General features: G+C 37.9%; 2 protein-coding genes and 1 pseudogene across 3 annotated transcripts in view; all 3 read right to left on the bottom strand.

Annotated features, from left to right (window-relative positions):
* The window catches only part of LOC110052042 (uncharacterized), an 11,109-nt gene extending 425 nt beyond the window's left edge, over window positions 1–10,684 (bottom strand). The window contains exons 1-9 of the mRNA XM_020758165.2: window positions 10,514–10,684; window positions 10,287–10,391; window positions 7,654–7,814; window positions 6,920–6,952; window positions 6,721–6,810; window positions 5,067–5,138; window positions 2,070–2,120; window positions 1,897–1,989; window positions 1–1,668 (exon numbers count right to left, since the gene is read on the bottom strand). The exon at window positions 1–1,668 is cut by the window's left edge and continues 425 nt beyond it. Of these exons, the coding sequence (XP_020613824.1) occupies window positions 1,594–1,668; window positions 1,897–1,989; window positions 2,070–2,120; window positions 5,067–5,138; window positions 6,721–6,810; window positions 6,920–6,952; window positions 7,654–7,814; window positions 10,287–10,391; window positions 10,514–10,562 (729 nt within the window). The 5' untranslated portion in view covers window positions 10,563–10,684 and the 3' untranslated portion in view covers window positions 1–1,593. The remainder of the gene's footprint in view (window positions 1,669–1,896; window positions 1,990–2,069; window positions 2,121–5,066; window positions 5,139–6,720; window positions 6,811–6,919; window positions 6,953–7,653; window positions 7,815–10,286; window positions 10,392–10,513) is intronic.
* LOC149096930 (uncharacterized) lies at window positions 8,882–10,233 on the bottom strand (annotated as a pseudogene).
* A 2,055-nt stretch (window positions 10,685–12,739) lies between the features above and the next one.
* LOC110051937 (BRCA1-associated protein-like) lies at window positions 12,740–26,245 on the bottom strand. 2 transcript variants are annotated; one of them, XM_020758047.2, is made up of 20 exons: window positions 26,054–26,245; window positions 25,459–25,629; window positions 24,544–24,649; window positions 23,835–23,945; window positions 23,270–23,348; window positions 22,859–22,921; window positions 22,229–22,279; window positions 20,917–20,982; window positions 19,281–19,363; window positions 18,614–18,689; window positions 18,240–18,307; window positions 17,729–17,799; window positions 17,260–17,330; window positions 17,016–17,054; window positions 16,821–16,910; window positions 16,085–16,198; window positions 15,157–15,207; window positions 14,637–14,732; window positions 14,121–14,213; window positions 12,740–13,902 (listed from the first exon to the last, which is right to left on the bottom strand). In XM_020758047.2, the coding sequence occupies exons 1-20, from the start codon at window positions 26,127–26,129 to the stop codon at window positions 13,816–13,818; spliced, it is 1,662 nt and encodes a 553-aa protein (XP_020613706.1). In that variant the 5' UTR covers window positions 26,130–26,245; the 3' UTR covers window positions 12,740–13,815. The 2 variants fall into 2 exon arrangements, 1 of the variants encoding a protein (XP_020613706.1); XR_002296998.2 differs by lacking the exons at window positions 12,740–13,902; window positions 14,121–14,213 and having other exon boundaries at window positions 14,704–14,732; window positions 15,741–16,198.
* Between the last annotated feature and the right edge of the window lie 72 nt (window positions 26,246–26,317).

Here is a 26,317-nt window from a genome sequence, read left to right as displayed (position 1 = left end):
GTCGTGACGTCATCGTTTTTGAAAAGCTCCGTTTCCAAAAAGGTTTACCACCAACACCGAAACCCAAAACTCCTCGAGGAGTCTTTCCGAAAAGCTCTTTTTTCGTGACGGATTAGTGTAGACGGTAGGCCTAACCGTAGAAATAAAGCTGAGTTTTTAAATTCCTCCGGCGTAGTTTGCACGGGTCATACATAGTATACTACACTGCTTAATCGTGATCACATACAACACATATCCTAGACACGAACGAAACAGGCTATTTCAATGAGTTATTTACCAGTTAATATATATTTGTTCTTATAAAGTTAAGTTAGGGAATTAATGCAGCCCCGCGATCCTTTCCTCGATTAACTTGTGAGGGCATCTTCTGATATGTCTTGTATGGCTCTTGTATGGTTAATTTTAAATTCTTAAATTATTTGTTTAGTTATCTAGCGTAGAACTAATTTAAAAGTAATGTTAATATTTTCTATCTTCTTTGTTTGTTATGAATTATTTAAGTAATCTAATATAAGTAATATATGTAATCTGATACTAACTGATCCGCCCTACACTAGCAGGGGATCAGTTTTTCATTTGTGAAAGTTAAACTCAAATCAAGGAAAAATGGTTTCTACTTTTTAACAACAAACTACTCTTCTTTAGTGAAACGAAAGAAATTCGCCGAAACTAATTCGTGAGCGGTCCATCACAACGGACTGTGTTGGAAAATTCGGACCCATCTTTGACCAGTAGCTACCAGTTTACAATGAAACCTGCATTGAGCGGACACCCTCTATAAGTGGACACCAGCTTGAGTCCCAAAATTTTCTTTCTACATTTACTGTAAAATAAACCTGCATTCAGCGGACACCTCTGTTAAGCGAACGCGGACACCAATGTTAAGCCATTTTGTTGCACAAAACCTGCAATAACCGGACACTTCAAGTGCTTTTTACTTCTGAAGGTTCAACTCAGACTCCTTTAACATTGTTCAACGATGTCGTTTTAAAGCTAAGTAGATTATTCCAGATTGATGCATTGACTGACTGGACATTGTGCTATAGACATAGACATAGACATACTTTATTTAACGTGGACAAGTACACACTTAGCTGTTCGCTAGTTTCCAGGTGTTCCACGATTTAAATTAAGTAATGTACAACATTATAAAAGCGTTAAAAAAAAAGGTATTTACATCAAGCTAATTTAAAAATCACTTAAAAAAAAAAAGCTAAAATCGATAAAATATAATCAAAGTGTATTAAACATGAAAATCAGTTTGCCGAATCTTTTTCAAAAAGTCTTTTGAGCCTGCCTTGAGACTGCTATGAGCAGTCTTTGATCTTACACTGTGTTACACTGAGTTACAAAGGGGTTAATAGTTACCTATCACTGATCAATATATGAGAACCTGTTTAGAGCGGACACCCTGTATAAAGCGGACACTAGTAAGGGTCCTAAGGGTGTCTGCCTAATACAGGTTTCACTGTACAACGAAATTAACTTAGTGACATCTACAAACACCCAAAGAATAACGATTACAACAGTAAAAAAGCTCTTAACAGATTGAGCCTCAAAATATTAAGGAGAGGCCTTAATTTTCCTTCTCGTCTATCGTTTCCGACTTTTTTTCCGTCCAGTTTTTTTTGGTTGGTGCACCAGAAAGACCTTGCCATCTTGCAACTCCTGTAAAGTAAGGTTCAAAGTACGTGAAGCTTTCACTATGTTGCTTTTGTACATGTATAATATTAAGTACTACAGGTAGGGGTTTCGCCAATTTTGAACACTCCAAAACCATGGAATTGTGTTACAGACACAGCTTATATGAACGTGGTCATCCCAGGACCCAGTGAAATGAGGTGTCCATGACCAGCGTTTCGACTGTTATTATTAGAAGGAAAAACGTCTGCTCACCCGTCTCGTCTCATCAGGTGCGCTCGCTATTGCTTGTTGTGTCTCCAGGTGACGCATTAGATCTGCTATTTGTTCTTGTTGATCACTCAATTCCTGAAGAATAATGCAGAGTGAAAACTTACCAAGGAAGTAGAGAAACCATGAACCTGGAGACACAATCGAATTCTACAAACCTTGTTCTTTTCTTTAAGTTCACTGTCAAGCTTGTCAGTCCTAGCTTCAAGCTGGGGAAAGAAACATTTAAATAGTCTGACAAATTTTATATTTTACCATTCTTCATGATCAGCCGTGCTTTTGAACTAATTTGGCAACATGGACTCTTGACACTTGTGTCAATCTATAGGCTTCCTGGTCTGAAATTTAAGATGTGGCTGAGCCTCACAAGAGTACAATATACATTATGTTTATCCTTTTTTTTTCCAAAACAAAGCATAGACTCGAGTGGTGAAAAAATGGATGTAAGAGCTAATGAGAATTTAAAGTCAAACTTTGTGTGCTTTGCTTGAACAAGCACTTTTTGGGTTTTGGACAAGCAAGTTTATTTTCATCAGGCTGTCTGAACAGCAAGTGATTTTTTAATTTTTTTTTGTTAGTGATTATTTGATAACAGAGTTAAGTATATCTTGGAGCAAAACAAATTTTGTCAAAGAGGCGGACTAACCCAAGGATGCTACAGGCATGATTTGACCCCACAATTTCACCTCTGTGGTATGAGTGATTATAAACAATTATTTGATGAGTTTTTTTGTAATATCCAGAATAATCAAGGTCGAGGCAGGGGTTATCGGCCAGAGCCAAAGGCTGAGGAACCCTTACCAAGACTGGATATCACAATATAAGAATCTAATAATTGTTTTATTATACATTGAACAAAAAAACATGGAAGTCTTGTTTTTGCTTCTTCACTGACAGCAAACAACACAAAGCCCACAAACTTGACATGACTACCCTTAGAAATCATGCACCGTGGTCAAACATGACCGTGGACTTGAGTGTCCTTGACATGATTATTGTATAGTCTGCAGCTGTACTTTGAAAATTCACTGTACGCTTTCGGCCAATGAGAAAAGAGATAGTGAGCTCAATGTATGATAAATAATAGTTATTACTCCACTGAAAACATATAATTTAGCCTGCTTTTCTGTTGGTTCATTTAAACACTACACAACTAACACCAGAAGTCTAGACTTATTTCTAAAAGCAGTCTTAGACTCCCTCAACATTGGTTAACAATGTGATTTTAAAGCTAAATAGAATTTTCTAGATTGATGCAGTGACTGACTGGATATTCTGCTATGAGCAGTCTTTTGTGAAGGTCTTACACTGTGTGATCTTGAATTAAGCACAGTTTTCAGGGCTCCAAAAAATACTTGAATTCCAGCTTGCCCTTGGGACAAATAGCTCTCAAATTTTGCTTGCTGGCTGGGCAACAGTCTTAGGTTGCTCTTTTAGTGATTTAGTTGGCAGATGATTTGCTTGAGGCAAGTGAGAATGAAAAGTTACTTGCCCAGAAGCAAAATCTACTTGTCTGGGAATTTCCGTGCACTATACTTGTTATATTGCAAATTATCAATAACAACAATACAGCCTCACATTATTTTTTTGTTATGTTATAAACGGCGAAGAAAAAAGAAGAGAGATGAAATGCACGTTATCAAAATATGTGACAATTTCAAAAGGATTATAATTAACTATTATAATTGCACACAAAACCTGTTTTAAGTGAACACCCTGTATTAAGCGGACACTGTAATGCACTAGTCAGGATCCCAAGGGTGTCCCCTTAAAGTGGTGCTATGATGAAAATCGCATCTTTCCTATTGCAGCCATTTTAAAACATAAACAAGTAGCCTGTATGAGAAGTAAAATGCTGCTTACTATATTCAAATATCTCTTTTCATTCCAGAGATATTCAAGTTTTTAAAATATGCAAATTAGCCCAGTGATGACGTCATACACTCAACCAAATTTTGATCAAATATGATGGAAAAAGATATCTCAACCAATTTGTATCAGAAATGTTTGATTGTTTGCAGTAAGATTCTAATAAATGTGCTCCACAATAATTATGAGCTTAACAGTTTGGTTACCATGGCAACATACTGGGTTCCAGACCTTCCCAATATTAAAGGCATTTCTGACCACCTTTGGCATTCCATTTTGATATTTGCAAATGGTTTCTCATATGCTTGATCCAGCAAGCATATAAATATGTTAGCTCAAGTTTGTGGCCTTGTTTAATGTTTTGCGAGCTGAAAATCACAGACACATTGAAATCAAGTGGGTGGGGACTGGAAAAGAGTGATTTGCCATGGGAACAGAATTTTTTATAGCCATAGGTGTTTTTCCTGTAGAACTATTAGCCTACCAACTGAAGTTTCAATGGTCTGCGCTGCAAATTGACCAAGATAGCTCCATTTATATACTTGATATAAAATTGGGTTGAGTGTATGACGTCATCAGTCATCTCATTCGCATATTTTACACATTTTTCAAACTTAAATACCGGTATCTCTGGAACTAATGCAGATATTTGCAAACGGTAAATGGTGTTTTTTTCTTGTTCTCCCAAACTTCCACTGGTGTTTCTATAACTCAATAGAAACAGGGTACATGTTTTCTATTTCTTTAATATTATAACACTGACTGGTTTTTGGAGGGGGGGGGAGGGGGGAAGTGTGACTCAAACAATAGGCCATTTCTGAGTTTTATTTTGCCTCTGTTTTGTGCAAAACAGTTTTGCATTAGGACTCATTTTGAAACAGAGGCACAAGAAATTGCCCATTAAGTAGTGACTTATAGATTTACCTACAGCCATGGACAAAAGTCTCGGGACAAATTTGCACTTTTGGTGCTTTTGCGCACACGCCAGACGCAAATACTATTTCACCCACCTAACCTCGCCCCCCACCCCCATACAATGTTGAAAACAGTGTACTACCTACAAGTTCTTCTGATTTTCAACATTGCATTGGGTGGGGAGGGGGAACAGTAACGCGTTTTTAAAAGGAAAGCAGCGCTTTTTTCAAACTTCAGTAGTGAAACACAGATAATTCGTTAAATTACATAAATGTCCCAAGGACTTTTGTCCATGATTGTAGTTTTGTCACTACAGAGCAATATTGTTTTTTATTGAAAAAACAGTGATCAGAAATGGAAGGCCTTCGTACCTGTTTAAATCTTTTTCTCCAAGCATTCTTTTCTTTTTCTTCATTGAAAAGTTTCAGCTTCAAATTCTCTGCCTGAAATTTGATATGAGGAAACAATGCAATTAATTACAGTGGATACCTGTTAATCTGGTCACCAATGGGCCATTAAAATTTTGCCGTATTAACAGGGTAGGGTCAAACCTCATGACTGGTCTAAATTGAATGGTGTCTTAACAGATTTATATCACAATAATTTTTGAATTTCTTAACTGTTGTTTAACACACATAAGCATCCAGAATGCAGATATAATTTTTAAAAAAATGAAACTTGAATCAGTGTATACATAGAGTATTAACAACGGAAAGATGGCTCTTGGCCTTTTTAATGAGCTGGCAGTATTAACAGGGTTTTCTTATAAGAAAATGCATGGGTGTTTTGCCAGGACAAAAAGTGGCCATACTAACTAAGTGACTGCATTAAAAGGGTGACCGTAAAGCAGGGTTCCACTGTATTATATATAGCTGCAGTACATTATGTATATTCTATGGTTTAATAGCTTCCCTAATCTGTATCTAAATGAACTGAAAATCTAGAATAACACTTGCCAAGTTATCCCCCTGTTTCTAGTCAGCTTGCACAAATATGTTTGTTACATGTCATACATGTAGTAATTCCATCAACTGTGTTTATATGTCTAGGACATGTTATATCATCAGAGTTTTTATTTATATCTAATAAATTACCTGTAAACACCAAGCATAAAACGATATGTTGACTTACAAGTACCATTACCTTTCAGAGTTCGCTTATAACCTTTTCAAAGTCAGCTATCAGTTTTTTTTTTTTTTTGGTGTAAGCATGATTTCCCTAGCACCTGATAGATGTGCTGACTTCCAGGCTGGAGGATTCTGGGAACATGCTCCCCCAAGAAATTTGTAAATTTAAGGCCTTGGAATTGCAAGTTCCTGTGTTTTCTTGAACATGTTTGTTGTTGTTGTTGTTTTGTTTTGTTTTTCAGGAATCAAAACATACATGTATTATAGAACTCTATGCACAGAGTCCTTACTGAGGGTTTTTTTTTTTTTTCATTTTTTGTCATTGATTGACCTTGCTTGACACTAAAAGTGACGCTATTTTGCAGGAAAGTGAAATGTTGGCTTCAGGAGCACCACATCTCCATTACAATTCTGCAAATCTTGCAAAGGAATACACTGGAAGAACAGGATATGTCACATGCATGATTTCAGTGGAATTCAATCTTATGGCTCACAAATTTTGTTTTCATAGGCAGCAAAACCCACCAGAAATACTCAACTCTACACCAGTGAGTAACAAAACTTAAATACACATGTACCTGCACCGTGATGTATTCTAAAAACTAAGCTTTGCAATGTTCACCATCTTGTGGTGAGGGAGAAAAAAAACATGGAGGAAAAATAACCCATCAAGTCAAGTTTCCCCAGGTCTGTTTCAGAGGGGTGTAGTCACTAACAATGAAATGCATGGAACAAGAACCTCCATGTAACAAGCCCCTGATATAACAAACACATAACAGTTCCGGGGCAATTCATAAATCGATCAGCATTTCACTATAACTGCCTTTACAAATGGCCAGTTTGTGAAGTATGTCATATCAGGCTGGCAAGATATATAATAAGAAAAATCCATTTTTACTTGTTCTTCTTTTTCTCTTTCAAGGTCTGTAATTCTTGTTTGATATAAAAGACGTTCCTCTTGGAGTAGTGCTTTTAAAGAGTCAACACTCTAGAAACAGACAAGTAATTTTTATTAGAAATATGTGGAAAAATAAGCAAAGAATATAATTGAAGAATTAAACAAACAAACAAACAAACAAACAACAAAGCAAAGCTACCTCAACTGATTCCAAGTTTCCTTCATCCAAGTCCTGCAATAATGATTAAAAACCTGTGTAAAAGGTGAATGTTACTTTTCCAACTAATTCCACTCCTTTTAAGCTTTTCAACACTACAGACCTCTCCCTGACTCCCGTGCATGGGTAATGCTGCTGAGTGCTAACAATTTTGGGTTCAGCAGATCCTTCCCATCCTTTCCCCTCCCTTCAGTTTTTCTATCTTTTACCTCTGCACATGCCACTCAATCAGCACCAGCACCTTCCCCTCTCACTGTTTTGGTAATGTTGTCAGCTAAGCAAGGGCATATACAAATCACCCCTACTTCCCTGGCCCCCCAGCAAAAAAGACAGAAAAGACCTGAGTCTATTATGAAGTGGCGCAGTTCACTCAAGGCCATGTGGTTAATCATCTTGCTCACCTACAGTGGTTTCATTAACAACATGTTTTAATGCCTAAAACCTAAACCCACCAGTAAAGTCAATTTTTCATCTGCACCTTACATGTAACTACTGTTAGTATATCCTGCCTGAGCTTGATTTGTTAGAATAATATAGAGTTCTTTTCATGATTATCTCACAGGTTAATTACATGTACATTTATCTGAAGGTGTGTCATATGACCAGCTATCGAGGAATAAAAAAGAGACTAACATCCCCCCTCCTCTCCATGAAAATAAGACATGTCCATCAATCAAAATATTTGCCAATGGTTAGCTTTACATTTTATTTCGTACCTGTGGTACAAACTCATTATGATCAGGAAAAACTTGTGAGGAAACAGTCACTAGTTGTGGCTCCCTTTCCACTGCTCCTTCAAGTTCAGTGCTTTTTCCTGCATGGCAGCTTGAAGCAAAGCTACCAAATCGTCTAACCTCTGCTTCAAAGTTTTCCCTTTCTGAAAGAATGCAGCATAAATGAATAGTAATAGTGAACTTATCTGAACTACATGAAGAGACCACTTTGACAATGTCACGCAATATCAACAGTTTTTCATATATCTGGTTGTAAACTCGAGGAGATATGGGACTTCCCCTTACCAATTTTCACAAGAAATGTATACCAGGGGGCAATGCTTACCCCCTGGCATACATTTCTTTGTAAAAATTGGTAAGTTGAAGTCTCATATTTCCCTGTGTTTGCAACAGATTTTGTAAGCTTTTTAATTTTAAAAACAAAGAAGGATATTGTAATCAAACAGTGTCTAATGTTTGTGAACAATCAATGGTCTTTAGCGTCTTTTGAGAAGGTCATTGCTATACTCTTCAGCTGCTGTTTGAGGCAATTTGAAGTAAAATTACACAAGGCCCGACATGACTCACATGACTGTACTCTTGATCAAGAATACAGTCAAACCTCCTCTAATGGCCACCTCTCCAGACAGCCACCTCTCTACAATGGCCACTTTTTCGGTCCTGGAGGATGGTCCATACATTCACCTTTATTTTAACCTCTCTACTGCAGCCACCTCTCCACAGTGGCAACAGCAGCAACAGCCACTACACATGTCCCGACTACCAAAATAACCTCTCCACAACAGCCAGTTAATCAACAACGGACGAATGGTGTCTACAAAACCTCATTTTGTACTGGAAAAAGTCACAAAACTTGATCCATACCGCACATTGTTGGTCTCTGTTTCTGTCTGGTTTCTGTTTTATTAATACATTTTGATTGTGTTGCATATTTACAAGCTATACACTAAGCATTTTTTTTAAAGATAAAAAGGTTGAACCCTTGGAAAAAACAAGGCGTCAAATTACACCGAGACAAAGAGGGACTAGTCGTAGCCTAAATTACATCCCAACCTCACCAAACCAGCCACTTTCCTCTGTCCCCAAGGTGGCCGTTGTGGAGAGGTTCGACTGTAATATCTTTGTTATTGTCGGTTGTTCATGTTTGCATCTAATCACCTGACAGTCGCGTGTAACTGTAACATTTTTTTTTTTTTTTTTTTTTTTACAGTTCAACTACTTACATTACTTATGGGACAATTACCTACATCACTTACTGGATAATTACTAACAATACAATTACTTACATTACTTACACTACAATAAGTTACATTGTATTAATCAATTAATTAATTAATTAATTAATTAAAAAGACTACTTACTACTTACATACAATACACGTTACTTACAATACTGACAAGTGCAACACTTGTTAAGGTTGACCTACAGTACAATAATATCCGTGCACAGTGTTAGCCTTAGGGTTTTCTTCATTTTTTTTTTTTTTTTTTTTATACAGTTGCTTGTTGGTAAATACGTTTAATTATTATTATCACCCACTTAGATTTCTAAAGATTATCATTGACGCTGCTCCAGTTTTGAGGCTGTTGTAACATGCCAGAAAGACAGAGAAATGTTTCATTTCAGGGGGCAAGTTGCGTGTCCTACACGACCATATATAATATCTCGCCACAAGAAAATTAAAATTAAGTTTCTGATTATTCTTTGATTTGTCTGGCCTTAGGCCTAAGACTATATTTAAAGAAAGGTTGTATGTTCTCAACACAAGATTTTGGCTTACAAGAAGCTCCTTAAAGTTTTGCCAGAAGGTAGAGACAACTCTACAGGACCAGAAAAGATGAATTAGGCTTTCCTTCTCAGTTTTGCAGAAACTGCAGAGATCGTTATCTTTTATTCCTACTTTTTTAAGAAAATCATTAGTCGCCAGTCGTCTATGCAGCAATTTGAATTGAAATACAATTAGTTTTATAGATTTTGTACACTGAAAAGATAGCTGGTACGCCGCACTCCAGTCTATTGGTTCATGGGCTTCAAAGGCACAATCCGTAGCCCATTTTTCTTGACTCTTGGTTGGACACCTTTGTTTAAGACCAATTATTTTTTTTATAGGCCTGTCTGCTTGGTTTACTTGCTTTCATAAATTTCGTATAAAAGCTTTCGTATTGTATATTTATATTATTGTGTAAAGGTATTTTGATTTTTTTTAAAGCGGATAACAGCCCATAAAAAGCAAGATAATTTGTTTCAGTGATACCATACCGATCTTTGAATTCAGAAAAGGATAGGAAGGTGTCTGAATCTTTCATCAAATGCGAAACCTTGTTAATCCCTTTTTGCTGCCATTTTTTGTAGAAGATTGGTCTGTTATCGATTCTTATAAGGGAGTTGTGCCAAAGGCTCTGAGAGCGAAAATGGTCTGTATTAACATAACATCGCACTGAGCGGAAACACTGTTGTGAGACTTAAATTCCATCGAAACATAATTTTCTCTTGCAGACAAATCTGTAGACGTTTTATTTAAATAAGGTTATGCATTAAACGAATAACCGATGTCTGTATCATCGACTGTTCACATCCTGTTTCTACCAAGCTCGACTCAAGCTTAATGTACATACCTGTATCGTCAGTACCACGAAATTTGCAAGCCAGCTTTCTCCCAACTTTGAAAGTCGATGATGACCTCAAGCATCCTCCAATTACTTTAAAAGATTTACCCTCATCTGAATGTAGAAAGAAATAGAAAGGTACAATTTTATCGAAGATCAAAATGCACGCTTTTCGATGTCGTGTTATTGTGCATGTTATCAAAAGATCTCGTCGATGGACATTTCATGACATTTACCTGAGTTTAGAAGATCTTGAGAACTATCTTCACCTTCGTTTGACGCCATCTGTTTATTACAAAAGAACCCGGAAACCCGGGCTCTGGACAAGAGTCTATCCAAAGAGAATCCTCAGCTCACGTTCCCTTTCATATTTTCAAGCGCGCGAGAAGTGTTGCGCGAGGTGACGTAAGGTTTCTACTAAAGAATTATACCACCGCTGATTGGCCGAGTCATATCTGAACTCTGATTGGTTTGAATCTGAGAAATGAGTGAAAAAAAAAGTGAGAACATCAGTCATCCTCATCCTTATGAGAAAATAGAAACCCTAACCTTGAGTCCTTGACCAAATAATAACTAGATCTAAATCTTAAACCTGTAAATTAGCACTTACACTAGCTAAAGCTAACCGCATTCCCAGTAATTGTAAAATCTTTGTGAGCTCAGACTCATAAGAACACGCATTAAACTGCAGTCAATACATTGTGTCGCACACATAAACATTTTAAGCTTAATTCAGACAGAAAGCTAAATCCTTGATTAAAAATTTGAACCAAATTTCTTGACGTGGTTACCAAACTGCAAAATAGAAAAGACCACAGTGTATCTGCTATTTTTCTTATTTGTTCAATTTTCAGCAATAGAAATTAGATCAGTCTTTTCTCACGCAAAGCTTATGATTAGTTGATTACAATGACTGGAAAAAAAATTGGGGTGCCCGTGCTCGTTGGTGAGCTAGAGCCATTTTTCAACTGACAGAGCTCAATATCAAGGCAAATTAGTGATGTTTTCAATATGAGAATGCACGAGCGCGCGCTAATGTCGCCATAAATTATGCGCAGTAAGGATAGGCGATGCAGATGTGAGCAATGACCTTAATTAAGACTAATTTCAGTCTACAGTGCAAAATGTAGACAGCAGGCTAAAACAGATCTAGGGTCAGAGCTGATTTACAGAGTTATTGTTAGTTTTTAGGTAGCATTTGATGGTCTTTGATCAAGGTTAGGGTTAGTCTGCAGTCTTCATTTTACATTTACGATTTTGAAAGCTTTCAGAGTGTATCGAATTGACCAACTGAAAAATTTCAGGCAACATAGAGGGACAGGAGCCATGACCCGGAGCCTCCATCTCCCATACTAAGCCTTAAAGTCAAGGGCAACCTTAATTGCCTGTATCCTTTTACTTTTAGAGATTGATTTCGTGCCGTCACTGCTTTCCGCACCCTCACTTCAAGACGCCCTTTTGAAATGGTTACGCGTTAAATGACCGACCGAGCTGGCCATGTAAAACGTTCAGTGCTGATAAGAATAATGACGTTTTAGTTGTGCAATAAATGTTGTTTCTAAAAGTAGGTAAAGGTTAAGTCTGCATACTAGCCAAGTGGCCCATCAGGCCGGAACTTATCCAGGTTTCTGTATAGCATGAAGCGACTGGGAATATTTCTACTCTCGCCTGGATGGGGTGCTACTTAGTCCATCGTACGGTTACCTCCAGCATTAAATTTGCCGGTACCCATTCATACCCCTGGGTGGATTATGGAGAGATGCAATGTGAGAGTAAAGTATCTTGCTCAAGAACACAACACAGCGTTCCCGGCCAGGACTCGAACCCGGACCGCTCAATCCGGAGTCGGGCACACTAACCATAAGGCTACCGCGCCTCCGCTTCTAAAAGTAGAAAGATGTAGAAAACAAACGGTTGTCTCACTAATACAGCACGTTATATGGAGGCTCCAGGTCATGGGAGAAATGTTGTGATTGAACGGGACACTGACGGGATTTAAGCTTTGCCTCCTGCTTGCTAGTTCAGACAGTTGTGCTATCCTGCAAGATTTTTGTGGGTGCAAATGGCTTGATCAAAACTGACTGGATACGCTCCTGTCCTCGAGATAGTCACATTAACTCTTAGAAATTTCCGTCATTAAAGGGAAAATAACATGCAAATATATCTATTCTTGGGTCTCCCTTGCACGGTTGTGTGTATTAAATTTCAGAACATGTTTCATTTGGATCGCTTGAACATAAAAACACCGTTGCGGGAAAGATTGTGTGACGCGCCAACTACATTGTAACGTGTGCATTATTTGCGAGGAGGAGTACATTTTTTCCAGTTCTGTATTTTTTTCTTTTCTTGCTTTTTTTCTTTCTATCTTGGCATTCGGAATAAACTGACGTCACACCAAACCATTCAACTCGGGCTGCATCGAGAATACAAGGGTACCTTTCCATGATCGAAAAACAAACTGATTTCCAATTGAATTTATTTTATTTGAAATAACCAAGAGTAACTGAAGCCACGCCTTACTCTACAGCGCGTTGCTCTAAGCTTCTATACACATTATACAGTTGTTCTTACGTATCTTGTAAACCGGTGTAAAGCGGCTGTTTAAGTGCCAGACCAAGTGTATGTTTTTATCACTATGGGAATTAAAGAGTTTAAAGTGGGGTATCATAGTTTAATGTATAAATCAGCGCCTCCTTGTATCTAGTTTCATCTCGTGTTTGTTATCGTGTTGCTACTTCCCGTCCACAATTTCAAACACGTGTGGTTTTACAGTTCAGTTACCGACGGCTTTGCATTCATTTCAGTATCGGTTATAGCTTTACCAGTCCTTCAAAACAGTCGAATTTAATGTACATTACCATTTTGTAAAGCTGCATTAAATCAGCGATCTGTATTTGAAACACAGTTGAAAGTTTAGTGATCGACATGTCTTTGCGATCAAAAGAAGAACCGTTATCCAGGTATTCTTCATCAGCAAGGTTTTATGGCTCTCTACCCCATGATTTTTCTCTTCAGTGCCTCTTAAACATTGTTCAAGGCCAAAAGAGGTAACTGTCTTTCTTATGAATAAGAGCAAGACCTTGAAAGCTTGTAAATTTGCGCACGCGCAGTGTAAGTGGCATACGTACGTACGAACGGACGGCCCGGACAATAACGTGACGACCAACTTTTTTTGACTTCCACTACGCCTTTGTCACTCACAAACGTGACTGTATAGATCTTCTGATAGTATAAGTCTTTTCCAGCCTCAATTTTCCACCTCACACTCCAGTGGACTGCTATCTGATAGAGTTCTCATCAAGTTCTCTGTAGTGAGGACTGCATATAATGCTTCTTTCACGAAAAACTCTTCTTTTTAACGATCTTTCTCAGGATATAAATACATATGCGTCCCTTCTATTTCAGTAAACAGCATGCCATTGCAGCTACGGTTCCTTTGGCACCGACTTTTCCTCTAGTTGCGTGACGTCCGTCCTAGTGTTGTTACTTCCGCTAGTGACGTCAGTGTGATGTCATTTCCGGTTATTTACATATTGCGTTATGTTTTATTTTTCCGTCGAGTTTTCTTTGATTGGTGCGTGGAAGACGATCCCTCGCCCACAACAATTTGACCATCTTGCAACTCCTGAAAAATAATGAGCGAAATATTTTACATCTCTTTCAAGATCCGCCACTGCATACAGGTCGGGCCGAGTTTGCAAATTTTGGTCTCTCCACAAAAAGGTAAACTCTTTCAACTACGTTTCTGTGTTGTAGAGGCAAAGTTCAAGTGAATTTTGCCATGCAATGAGGTGTTTCCATAACGGGAGGTTCCACGGTGAAGAAGAAATAACGTTTTCTCACCTGTCTCGTCTCATCAGGTGCGCTCGCTATTGCTTGTTGCGTCTCCAAGTGACGCATTAGATCTGCTAGTTGTTCTTGAAGATCACTCACTTCCTGAAGAATAAAAGTGGATTTTACCTTGCAAGTCTGGGGATGAAATCCTAAAAAGTGACCATTTATATGAAAACAATGGGGAAGTTTTTTCGTGGGATGCTGATGCCGTGAACGTTTTCAATTCTCCTCGAGAGTAAATTTGATGACAGCGATCGGGATTGGGAAATGTGCCCATTTGGGGAAGAGAAGTTGGTGAATTTTCCCTTGACTCTCGCCTCTTACTCCCCCATAGGCTTGTACGAATACGCTAATTCTGATAATTTGTACTCCTCTCAAGGGTTGCCGTTTCTTTGCCGTTTTCCATCTTGGTAAATTACCATTTTGAGTCCTGCTTCTCGACAGAAGGTAACCGTTTGTATTGCAAAAAGGAGAGTTTATATTTTACTATCTACCGTCGGCAGCTTAATACCGTGAGAATGATACCTGTTTCCGAGCTGCCTCTTCTTGTAGCAGCTTTTCTTCCGTTTGTTTCAACTTCTCTTGCCACAACTTTTGATTTTCTAGCAAACACTTGTTTAACTGAAAGGCAAAAATATAGTTGACTCTCTTTACTGTTAAGATGCATGGGACAGATACCTGCTACTCGACTTATGGAGGAAGCCGCCGTAAAGGAAGTTGGCAAAAAACTGCATTAGGAATTCTATTGCAGAACGATTGCGGTTAGCAGTCTCTGGCTGTTCAACAGTTTATTATCAAGACATTCGAACAGAAAGAATAAACTGACAGAACAGCGATCCAATCCTATATCCAGATTCAACACTAATTTCATAGTATTCTGTACCTAAACATTCAAATCAAAACTTTGCGTTGTCCAGGACCTTGTGCCCAGGACCTTGTGCCCATTTTTTTTCCTCCAGGAGCCTGGAGCGGGCTACAAAAGTAGAAAACAAGAACATGAACTGTGCATGCTGGTGCATTGTAGATACAACAAAACTTCACAAACCTCCTGCTCTTCTTTAAGATCACTGACGAGCTTTCCAACCCTAGTAACAACCTAATCAACAAAACAACACAAAATTTGTGTTGAGTCAATAGAAGAATAGGCCATTTCTGAGTTACTTGAAGCCTCTGTTTCAAAACGAGGCAATAGAAGAATAGGCCATTTCCGAGTTACTTGAAGCCTCTGTTTCAAAACGAGTCCTCGTGGAAAACCTTTCATATGAACATGAGTTTGATTTACTTGAAAATGAACCTGTATGCGGAACACATTTTCATTATGAATGTTTTAACTCGAAGACTCGTTTTGACACAGAAGCAAAAGGCAACTCGAAAATGGTACATTGTAACGAATCAGGGAATTAAAGTTTGTCACTCTTGTAAGAAAAAGTCAGCAAAACCGATCATCCATTCATTTGCCCCAATCATCCCTTCTTCTTCAGTTTCAACACCATATGGCGCATAAGGCCCTAACATAAGGGCTAAGACCTCATCCAATGCTCTCTACCTTGTGCAGTTACTGAAGTCTCAACGTAGATGAGGACAAATCTTCCCTTCAGTTCTCCTTCAACTGAACTTATCTACACCAACCTTAGCCTGCTCTCGCGTCTTCCTTCCGGAGTCCAATATACTGGTGATACATCCTCGTTTTCTCCGAACGTAGCCGATCCAGTTTCATCCTTCGGCCATGACTTCTTCATGGTTCATGCTTTCATTGGCTACGTTCAATTTGCCGTGTAATTTGATTGGTTCACTGTGTAACATCCTTAACCAATCGTGGAGTCGCGCATTTACAGACAATCAAATTCAAAACTTGAACCAGATGTAACCTGATTGACAGTCAGCTTGACAATAGTTATTGATGCTTGTGAGGTGACGGTTACATTATTTCCACACAAACTGCACACACAATGCCATGTTTGGCGAACCATTACCTGTGCATACTTTTTGTCCACATTTTTCTTTTCTTTTTCGGCTTCAGAAAGTTTCAACTCCAACCTTTTACATTCCTCCAGTGTTTTCTTCGTTCGCTCTTCCATAGAACTCGCCTGAAATATTTACAAAAGGAATCTTCTATCCTTTAGAACAAAGACGTCTACCGGGAAAGTTAAAACACAAATATCATGGCTTGATAATACGGCACTAAATCGCAGAGGTGCGAGCCCTTGTTTATTGGAAACAACATGAGAAAACTATGCAATTACTGTCAACACGATAGCAGTAAATGCCGTGCGTTTAAGTCCTTACACAGTAGGTCTCTTCCGCTGCGACCGAAATCAAACCACAGTATTTCACTGACCATCCAAGCTTTCTTGTTCTTGTATTTTTTTGCCACTTAATATATTTGCAACATATCAATGTGTATAAGGCAAGGAAGCCCAGGGAAGCCAATAAGGCTTAAGTGAAGGACTACCTTTAAGATACCTAAGCTATGACTTAACAAAAAAACAAAAATGTTGTCATGGGCACACGAAATGATAAAAATTAGTTAAGCAAAACTCAACGCGCGAATGCGCAAAAGCTAAGGAAGGAAAAAAAAAAAGAAAAAAGTACATACAAGCACACTAACAGAAGTAAAATATACTTATACTTATACTTTCTAGACAAATTTCATGGTTTCGTTCTGTGGAGACAGTGTCCTGAGAGACGACGATACAAATATTTAATTACCTGCTCCGCTGCTTCTTTTTCAATTTGAGTAATTTTTTCTTGGAAATAAAGTCTTTGGTTCTCCAGTTGACTCGTCAGTAAGTATGTGTACTAGAAACAGAAAGGTCAGTTTGATTAGAAAATAAGACAAAAATAAACTGAAGAGTTACATCAATTTAAAGACAAACAAACAAACAAGCAAACAAGCAAAACTACCTCTAGCGTGACAGAATCCATTTTTTCTTCATCCATAACCTGCAACAGTGATTGGAAGACCGTGTTAAAAGTTCATGAAGGATCCGACATGCAATGGTCGAATATTATCTATAAGTAAAGACATAAAGTTGATTTTTGGCCTAGGGATAGGACAGTGAAACAACAAACTTTAACTCTGACTGTAATAAGCTGACAACAAAACGAAATTAATGTAAAACACGATATTATGGTTGATTTAACTGACCTGTTGTCCTGAACCATACTCCACAAGCTTGCCGTCAGCCTTATTCTGAATCAGACGATGTACAAAGTTATCTGGATGAGGATGAAACAAAATTTGATAATTAACCAATTGAGAATGAACTGGCTGTGGGAAAACGAGCCCGCATGCAAAATTTTACAATTTGCCGTACCCAAATTCGCAATTAGCCAATCAGAAACCGTGTCTACTGTTCTGATATCCTGCGATATCAAATCACTGACCTGATATGGCTACGATATCATGCACACTTGGCCGAATTTGGGTACGGTAAATATCTAATCGTACCTTTTTGACGCTTCGGCGGCATATCAAGCTTGTTTGGTCGAGCCATGGGTAGTTTGGCTTGACGTAATACGAACTATGGCTCGACCACACTCGCCTGACTGCCGTCGATGTGTGCCAACAAGGTATGGTTAGGTATAAATACTAAACATATATAGATACACCGTACCTCCTGTATAGTCCCAGACTCGCTGTGTTCCCAGTTCTAAAGAATATGTGTGTTGCGTCTCTTGGAAATGTCTGTGAATTGAGAAAACAAAAGGAAACTTTCAAGCACTGTCTTGGACACACTTCAGATAACTGGAATTTCATTCCAAACGATTATCACTACTCTGAGTCTCTTTGATATTTAGAGTTCAGACACTGTTCCGTTATGATTTCGCCAAGAAATGCCCTCAGAAATTGGTTGGCTTGAGCGACAATTAAGTCGACCAAAGTTATCCGCATGGAAACAATACGATCTTAAAGACACCTTTTTGCAGAACTTTGCGATTGAACTTTGCATGGTAAATGGTATATTTTCATTCATTTACTTCTTATGTAAATAAACCCGCAAAGCTTCCACAACGTACCTTCATTGGAAGGTTTTATTAAGGTGTAAGATATCATAACTTGTTACTGATGTAACTACACTCAGCTTGTTCCACAAGAGATCACGCGGAAACAGATCACACGCTAACCTCTTGGCGTGAGACCTCAGATATCTACCGCATCCTATGTGACCGCATATAAGGCAAATCCACAGGCTCTAAACAAGAGAGAGAAAACACATGCTGGTTTCTTGTTTCTTCACAAAGCCAATCAGTATTCAAGTTTGTAGGACAGGTGTAACAGTCAAAACAGCCACGTGTAGTACACGTGCACATGCGAGTCTCGACTCTGATTGGCGGATGAAGTTTGAAAAACCATCAAAGTGTTGTCAGAAAGCAAAGACAAGTTATGGCGCGTTTGAGAAAAAATGGAAGCAAGAAACTGTATCGTAACTAGCTCTAAATAAAGGAAATTCATAAAAAGTTAACGCAGTTGTCAAGTAGCTAAAAGAGGATATTGATACCTCATTTGAATCACATTCAAAGCACTTGTTCCCGTCCACGGGTTGTGGAGTTTGGCAATATCTACACACTGGACAACTAGGGAATGAATCAAAACAAAAATACATTGCATATAGACATCGCAGTGAAATTTGGAACTTGGTGGAGATCGTTGAATTGGCACTATTTTGGTCTCTCAATTTGTTGCATTAACTCTTTACCGGATGAGTCCTTTTCTTTTAGAAGCGTACTGAAGTCAGGTAGCCCATGTAGCTAAGAAACGGACGGACGGACTGACTGACTGACTAATTGTCTGACTGGAGGACTGACTGACTGACTAATTGTCTGACTGGAGGACTGACTGACTGACTAATTGTCTGACTGGATGACTGGCTGACTGACTGACGACTGACAGACTCACTGATCGATTGATTGATCGATCGATCGATCGATCGATCGATTGATTGATTGATTGTCTGACTTAATGACCGTTTGAATGATGACTAACTGTCTCACTGATTGATTGACTGACTGAATGACTGACTGACTGACTGATTGATTGATCGATTGATTGATTGATTGATTGATTGATTGATTGATTGATTGATTGATTGGTTGGTTGGTTGGTTGGTTGGTCGGTCGGTCATTGACTGAATGATTGATTTAGAACAATAGGAGGTTTAAACTTACGTAGTATCAGACCACTTAGACAAACAGCTTCCGTGAAACGAGTGATTACAGAGAATGGTTAAAACGCCTTCAACAGATTCATCCTGCAAAGTAAAACACGAAAGCTGCATCAACATTTAGTTCAGCTATGTGAACGGCAACGGCCTAAAATGCCTTGCCTGAAGTCCTGCGTTATGGTAACACTTGCTGAAACACCTGCTTCTAACATGGCTCCAAGCTAAAACAGATCAACAGATTAGAAATACCCAATTTCTGAATTTTAATATCGGTAGTCATTCGCAGACGAATCGCCGGAAATTGCATTTTCCATGATCAAAACTAGACATTTTCTGCCAAAACTGTGAAGTCAAAAAACTGTATTCAAGAATTACACTGAATGAGTGTAAACGATATTTTACGAATACGTCGAAGAACTAGACTCTTCCAGTAGTCAGTGTGAACGCTTCTTTATCTTTATCCTTTATTGTTATCGCACTAGTCTATATGCTGCTTTGTTTTCAAGAATCTTTATGACTCCAGAATAATAAGCTACAAAGTTCAGTTCTTAATCACCTGTAAATTCGTCCATGATATTAAAACTGAACTGTTTTACTTTGTTACGCTATCCGGCCGACGCAGGCACTAAACTCTCGCTTTTTAATGAAGCTTTATTCTTTTTCACAAGTTGCAGATGTAGTGTCGACGGTTTTAGGTGCGAATGTATTTGCTTCCCGTTGGAAAAAATTAATTTGCTCCCGCAAGCAACATTAAAAAAAAATGATTAGCGAAGCATAAAACGAAAGAGATATTTGACAGCTTTATTTTGACGCAAGAATAGCAAAAGCCACATTTCGTTTCGATGTAATTGCATTTTCGTGTTCAAAATAACTTTGGGTTTATCACACCTGTAGTGCACATTGAAAAAAATACAATATATAAAAATTGTGACAATTCTTCGTCGCCGATAGTATAAATAAATTTCGTTTGAAACAAGCTATACCAACTTTTTTGTAGGCTTAATCAAGCCAAGTCGATAAAAACGGCTTATATCTCATTCAAACACAGACAGCTTTTCTCATCCTTTCCATGAAAATATTTTACTTGCATTTTATTGCAATACAAAATATAAACAACAACGAACCAACTTAGGCCAAAGACTGTACTGATCAACAAGGTTCATAAAATATACCAAAATGTCCTGAATTTCTTCGAATTACTTCGCGGCGTAATAATTTCAAATTGAATCTAATACCTTTATATAATTTGTGACTAGACCTTCAAAGACAAGATTCTACTATTTTGCCGAGCGATGGCTGTACTTATCCAACGTTTAAGACTTTCAAAAAGACGTTGATTAGAAGACTTCATGCAATCATTCTCTTAGAGTCGAGCGATGAGATATCCGCGAGGGCATTTTTGCTGTTCGGTTACAGTTTTCGCTAATTCTCACTCGACAGTGTAACTCAACAGTAACGATATTCTAAAACATTAAACTGAAACTACATTACAATTAGGGCCTCTCATTCGCAAAATAATTGATTTTCTTTCGTTCAGGAGGACTACCATGTCCAATTTCTTCATCGTATCTAAATAAAGGATAATCCATTTGAAATAATTTCTATCAAACGTTCAGTTCTAAACGATGGAAAATTCTTACCATCCGCTCCAAACAGACTGGGCACTTCGGCAGTTCAGTTAAACCCACACACGGCAGACTTCCTCCCTTCAAAGACGAAAAAAAAAACAATTTATTGTATTTTTAATAATTAATAACGTCTCAAAACGTCTGACGACTTGATACGACATCAAGCAAAATATTTGCATTGTTTCACCAGCGGCAAGAAAAATAAAACAGATGGCCTTTTTTTTCTTAGTACCTTCCGTCAGATAATATTCTTCAGTGAAAAAAAGGAGAAGGTGAAAATATGAAATTAAAGTAATAAGTAAATTATGCAAAACTGTCTGAATCTCTCTTTCGCGATTCGTTATATGTTAAAAAGTGTCAATTCGTTGACTATTTCAACGTTTTTTCCATGCAATCAAAAGGCAAATATGTATATGGCCTTGTCAACACAAGTTTTCGTTTGAGGGCATATAATTTCAAAACGTTCCCCCTTGTTGTCTACATCAATCGTTTTCGACGGAGAACGAGAGTTTCGAAACGTATTGCAATAGGAAACTTATAATTCTACAAACATAGCCCTACTGCTTTTGTACGGACGGGTGAAAATGATCACTTTCATTTTCAAGATCTCCGACTAGTATAATTGCAACTCTAAATCATGGTTCGCTGTACCATTATTAGTCGTCCACATTTTCAGAGCAAGAGAAAGCAATAGTGCCGGTAAACGCAAATATCTTGCTAAGTTTTCGGCTCGGACGAAAACAAAGCCATATAAAACTAACGGCGATTCCCCAAGGAAATTTTTAAAATTCTAATAGCGGAGGATAAACAATTAAGAATAAAAATTAGCGCCAATAATTTTGAATCACGTTTCGATGACTCGCTCATCATTTTCAAATTCGTAAAAATAAAAGTCAGATTCTAATGACTTCCACGCGCATTCTTAATATGTAAAGAACTCGCAAGAATCTGACTTTTAGTTTTATGAATTTGAAAATGGTGAATGAGTCATCGAAACGTAATACAAAATTATTGGCGATAATTTTTATTCTTACATTATTAAAAACATCTCTAAGGTGCGGTTCAGACGCCGTACTTCACATGAGCCGAATCGAATTCAATGAATTAAGTTCATGTGAAGTACGGCATCTAAACCGGGCCTAAAACGAACCAGAATCTGATTTTGAGAACATGGCTCAAGTTCATTTTTATTTTAAATATGGACCAATTTACATGTCTATTGTATTAATGATGGATTATTAAGAACCACTGGATGGCTAAGAACAATGTCGAGGACTAGAGTAAAGAATACATGGTCATGCAAATATAAAGTCAAGGCCAGTACCTCTGATAATTTCTTGGTTTCCACTTTAGCAACATAGACTAGATGACAAACCTAAAGAAAAAGGCAATTAATTTGACTGACTGACTACTGATCAATCAACCAACTGACAACATGATTGGTTGGTTGGTTGGTTGTTTAGTTGACGGGCTGATTAGTTGATTGGCTGACTGAATAATTGACTGATTGATTGATTGATTGATTAACTGATTGATTGAGAAACAAAACAAAATATTTATTCACCTGTTCCTCTAAGAAACTGGTAGGATGATATGTTATTTGGTCGATTGACTGACTGACTGACTGACTGACTCACTGACTGACTCACTGACTGACTCACTGACTCACTGACTCACTGACTCACTGACTCACTGACTCACTGACTCACTGACTCACTGACTCACTGACTGACTCACTGACTCACTGACTCACTGACTGACTGACTGACTGACTGACTGACTGACTGACTCACTGACTCACTGACTCACTGACTCACTGACTCACTGACTCACTGACTCACTGACTCACTGACTCACTGACTCACTGACTCACTGACTCACTGACTCACTGACTCACTGACTCACTGACTCACTGACTCACTGATTGAGAAACAGTGCATAATATTTTACTTACCTCTTCCTCTAAGAGATTGTAAGGCTGACCATTAAATGTATTGTAGAATTCATCAGCCAGTTCCTTCAAGAGAAAGAAATCTTACCCATCTTGACTGGTATGTGTCAGTGGGTGAACAGGAATCCTGTGTGAAACTCATCTACTATTAAATATGTGTTGTCCTAAATACTGTGTTTTTCCATCTCAGAAAATCACAGTTACTGCCAAAGGATGCTTTCATTCAATGTTGGATCTTCCAAATCAGTTTAAAGGACACAATTTTTACGAGAAATCTTGAGTCTCAAGGATGGGGGATGCTTTCCTGTTGAGGCCCTTTCAGTACAAGGCTTGACTGGCTCCTGATCTTTCTAGGCCATTTACTATAATATTATTCATCATTTCTTCAAATTACTGAGTATCACTAAACATTACCTGACTCCTAAATTTCACAAGAACCATGTACTGATTGGGTGTGGCATCTCTGATGATCTTGACACATTCAATAAATTCTCTGAAAAGAAACTTGTGTGTGTTATTGACAGAAGTACATGTAGAAAATGGGTCTTGGTGACTCTCCACAATATCTAATATGAACAAAAATACCAAGATTTATTGCACTAATAATAATAATAATAACAAGGAATTACATCTTATCCTGAACAACTATGTCCTGAATTATAAATGAATTTCACATGCTGGCAAACACCATCAAATCTGCGTTACTTTCTAAGACGCCTTTTGTTTAGACTCTAAATTTGTTGGAGTACAAGACCGGGCTGTCATTAAGTTTCTGGTCACCCGTAGCCTTGTACTCCACACCCGTAACAAATAATTTGTTACTTTGTGAGTGAATGCTATCAACAACAGGCAATTTCACCTGTAACATCAAGAAAAATGAAGCATACTCAGCTGTAACAGGTGTTATGGGCTATGGCCCTTAATGACAGCCCTGCAAGATACATAATACACATTCTGTCAATGAAATCAAATCACTCACTCTGAAGGAGCTACAAATTGCATGAGTTCAATACAGGTCATCTTGGCTGGTACAGCAAGCATGCAGATCATCTCACTCCGTTTAACGCCTTCAGACAATGACGTCATCTCACTAGTACGGACCAATAAGGTACATAATTCAGCCGTTATCAGAATTACATAAACTACAAATCGCTCCAACAACATGTTATCTTGAAGTTCTTGATGCAAACTAACAGGTACGTATTAAGCAATCTAAGAACACCTTTGTTGATTAACAAAATTGACTTCATAGATTCAATTTGATATTCATTGTTTTATTGATATCTGAACTTAAATTTTAAACAGTTTGAGTTATCTGAAAATCAAATTGGTAATAAGAACACGCATGTACCAGTAAACACCACCAACTAAATGTCCTGGGACGGATCTAAGGGGAACAGTTAGATCGAACCCCACTAAAATTTTTTTAAAAAATGACACATTGTAATGCTCTGACTTGGCCTCAGAATGCCCGAAATCTCATTTCCGAGGACCTCAATTTTAAAGTTTTGTAGGGGAGGACGCCCTTGGACACCCCTACAGGGGACTGCCCTTGGCGGTCCATATCTCCAACCCCCTTCTATAAAATCGTGAATCCGTCCCAGATGTCCTCCACATGGTGGCTTTTTTTTAAAGATTTTGCTATATCATGCTAGGCAGCTTTAATAGTTATCTGACATTCAACTCACTTGTTCTTATAGATGTGTATAATTCCCTTGATGATCTCCACCATAGGATTTCCACAGAAGAATGCCACTTTCCCTTTTTCCTCTCGTTCTTCTCCATGAGCTGCATCTTTCACATCAAACAGATTAATAATTATTACAATAATTATATTATATAAAACAAATTAAAAACTTTATTTCTGCGTCTAAAAGAAGTCGAGCCAATATAAATCAAAGTTGGTGTTTCTTGACTTCCTGTGACTTCACATGTCAATAGCAGAGCTATTACACCAATATCTCAAAGGTCCTGCAGTTCAAATTGAGTACCAGTTTTTTATCTGGCTTTCTTTTCAACTGCATGAGATGACAGCAATAACTGTGATCTCATCAAGTTCTCAGATATCAATCTTTTTCGTACAGTATTCCCTTCATAATTTTCTTTCATTTCTTGGTTATTGTAGTTCTATAAAATGAAATCACTGGTCAATCTCCTAATATGTAAAATAGATAGATAATATACATATGGACAAAGTTAATAGAGGGGAATGGTTATGAAACTCAACGAGGTTCTTTGTTGTATGTTTTCGTTCACTTTTTTTGGCCTTGACCGTGCACAAAACACAATGGTTGTTTACTCTGCACTGAGGAACTTACCAATAAAAACGTGTTGGTTACGTAACTCATGCATATATGAATGCAAAACAAAAGAATGTGCACGGTCATGGACCTTCCAACATAAATCTTGGCATCTTTGTTTGCTCCTTTGATGTTTGCCGGGCTTCACAATCAATCCCCTCTATTAACTATGGTATGGATATACATGTCTGAATAAAAAAACACCTATGACATTAGAATGATTGGCATGTCAGTGCCACTTTAAAAGCTTTTGAATCAAGTCTGTCACAGGTGATCAAGGCATGATTTCAAACTGATCCTTACCACTATTTCTTGCTAGTGTTTCAAGGTGAATATCATGAGGATACCGTCCACCCCTGTGAACTTTCATCTTTTCTTCAGAGACATTGCTGGGTGCAGGATCCTTCTCCTCCCCACCAGTACAATTTCCCTCTTCTGATGCCGACATGTCTTTACTTGTGACAAACCCAGGGGCTGCAACATACATGTATTAAAGAAGGTATCGTCCTTTAGTAAATAAATGCATTTGAACCTCTCGTAAGCCAAAAACAAGGTCCACTTACAAGTGTCCATCTATGGGAACTTCTTTTGACCTTGCCATAGTGTCTCTTATCCCAAGCTATGGCTAGCTAATCTTTACATTGTGTGATTTCATTGAATTGTTTAAAGTCAGTCAGTCACAAGTGAAAAAAACATTCTGTAAAATTTTAAGGAAAACTTGAAGAGTTATTTAATTTGGTATTTTACATATATATATAAGGATAATGTTATTTAAGAAGAAATATGTATAGGAGTACACATTTTGTCCACAAAGAGAAAACAGATCGGATGAAAGCAAAAGCTATAATTTTAAGTAATTTAACAAGTCTGTAAAACATTTAGTTAAGGTTGTACTAACCACTGTAATCTAAGCCTTGGGGCAAAGGCAGGTCATCAGCAACCTCAAATCTGAGAACCACGAGGGAAATTGACATTGATCCTCTTTTTCTTTGTTGTACATAAGTAAACTTGACGATTTAACACTAACTAACTCAAGGAATTACTGAATCATCGCAATCATCGCCATATTTCCCTTTCCAGATAGGGAAAATTGAGCCTTCACTGTTAGTATCACCAGATTCAGCGGACACAACTATCACGTCATGCAAAAAAAGATGTAACG

The sequence above is a fragment of the Orbicella faveolata genome, unplaced genomic scaffold (genome assembly GCF_042242905.1).
Source record: "Orbicella faveolata isolate gen_17 unplaced genomic scaffold, um_ofav_v1 contig_47, whole genome shotgun sequence".
Taxonomy (NCBI): Eukaryota; Metazoa; Cnidaria; class Anthozoa; order Scleractinia; family Merulinidae; genus Orbicella; species Orbicella faveolata.
Note: the sequence above shows the minus strand (reverse complement) of the source record. Positions and strands in the feature narration are given on the sequence as shown.

Coding starts and splice junctions, on each gene's coding strand:
- LOC110051937 (XM_020758047.2), bottom strand. CDS start 26,129: ATGTCAATTTCCCTCGTGGTTCTCAGATTTGAGGTTGCTGATGACCTG. Junction 16,199..16,820: donor AAAAAGAAGCAGCGGAGCAG/GTAATTAAATAT, acceptor TAAATATTTCAG/GCGAGTTCTATGGAAGAGCG. Junction 14,214..14,636: donor AAGAGGCAGCTCGGAAACAG/GTATCATTCTCA, acceptor TTTATTCTTCAG/GAAGTGAGTGATCTTCAAGA.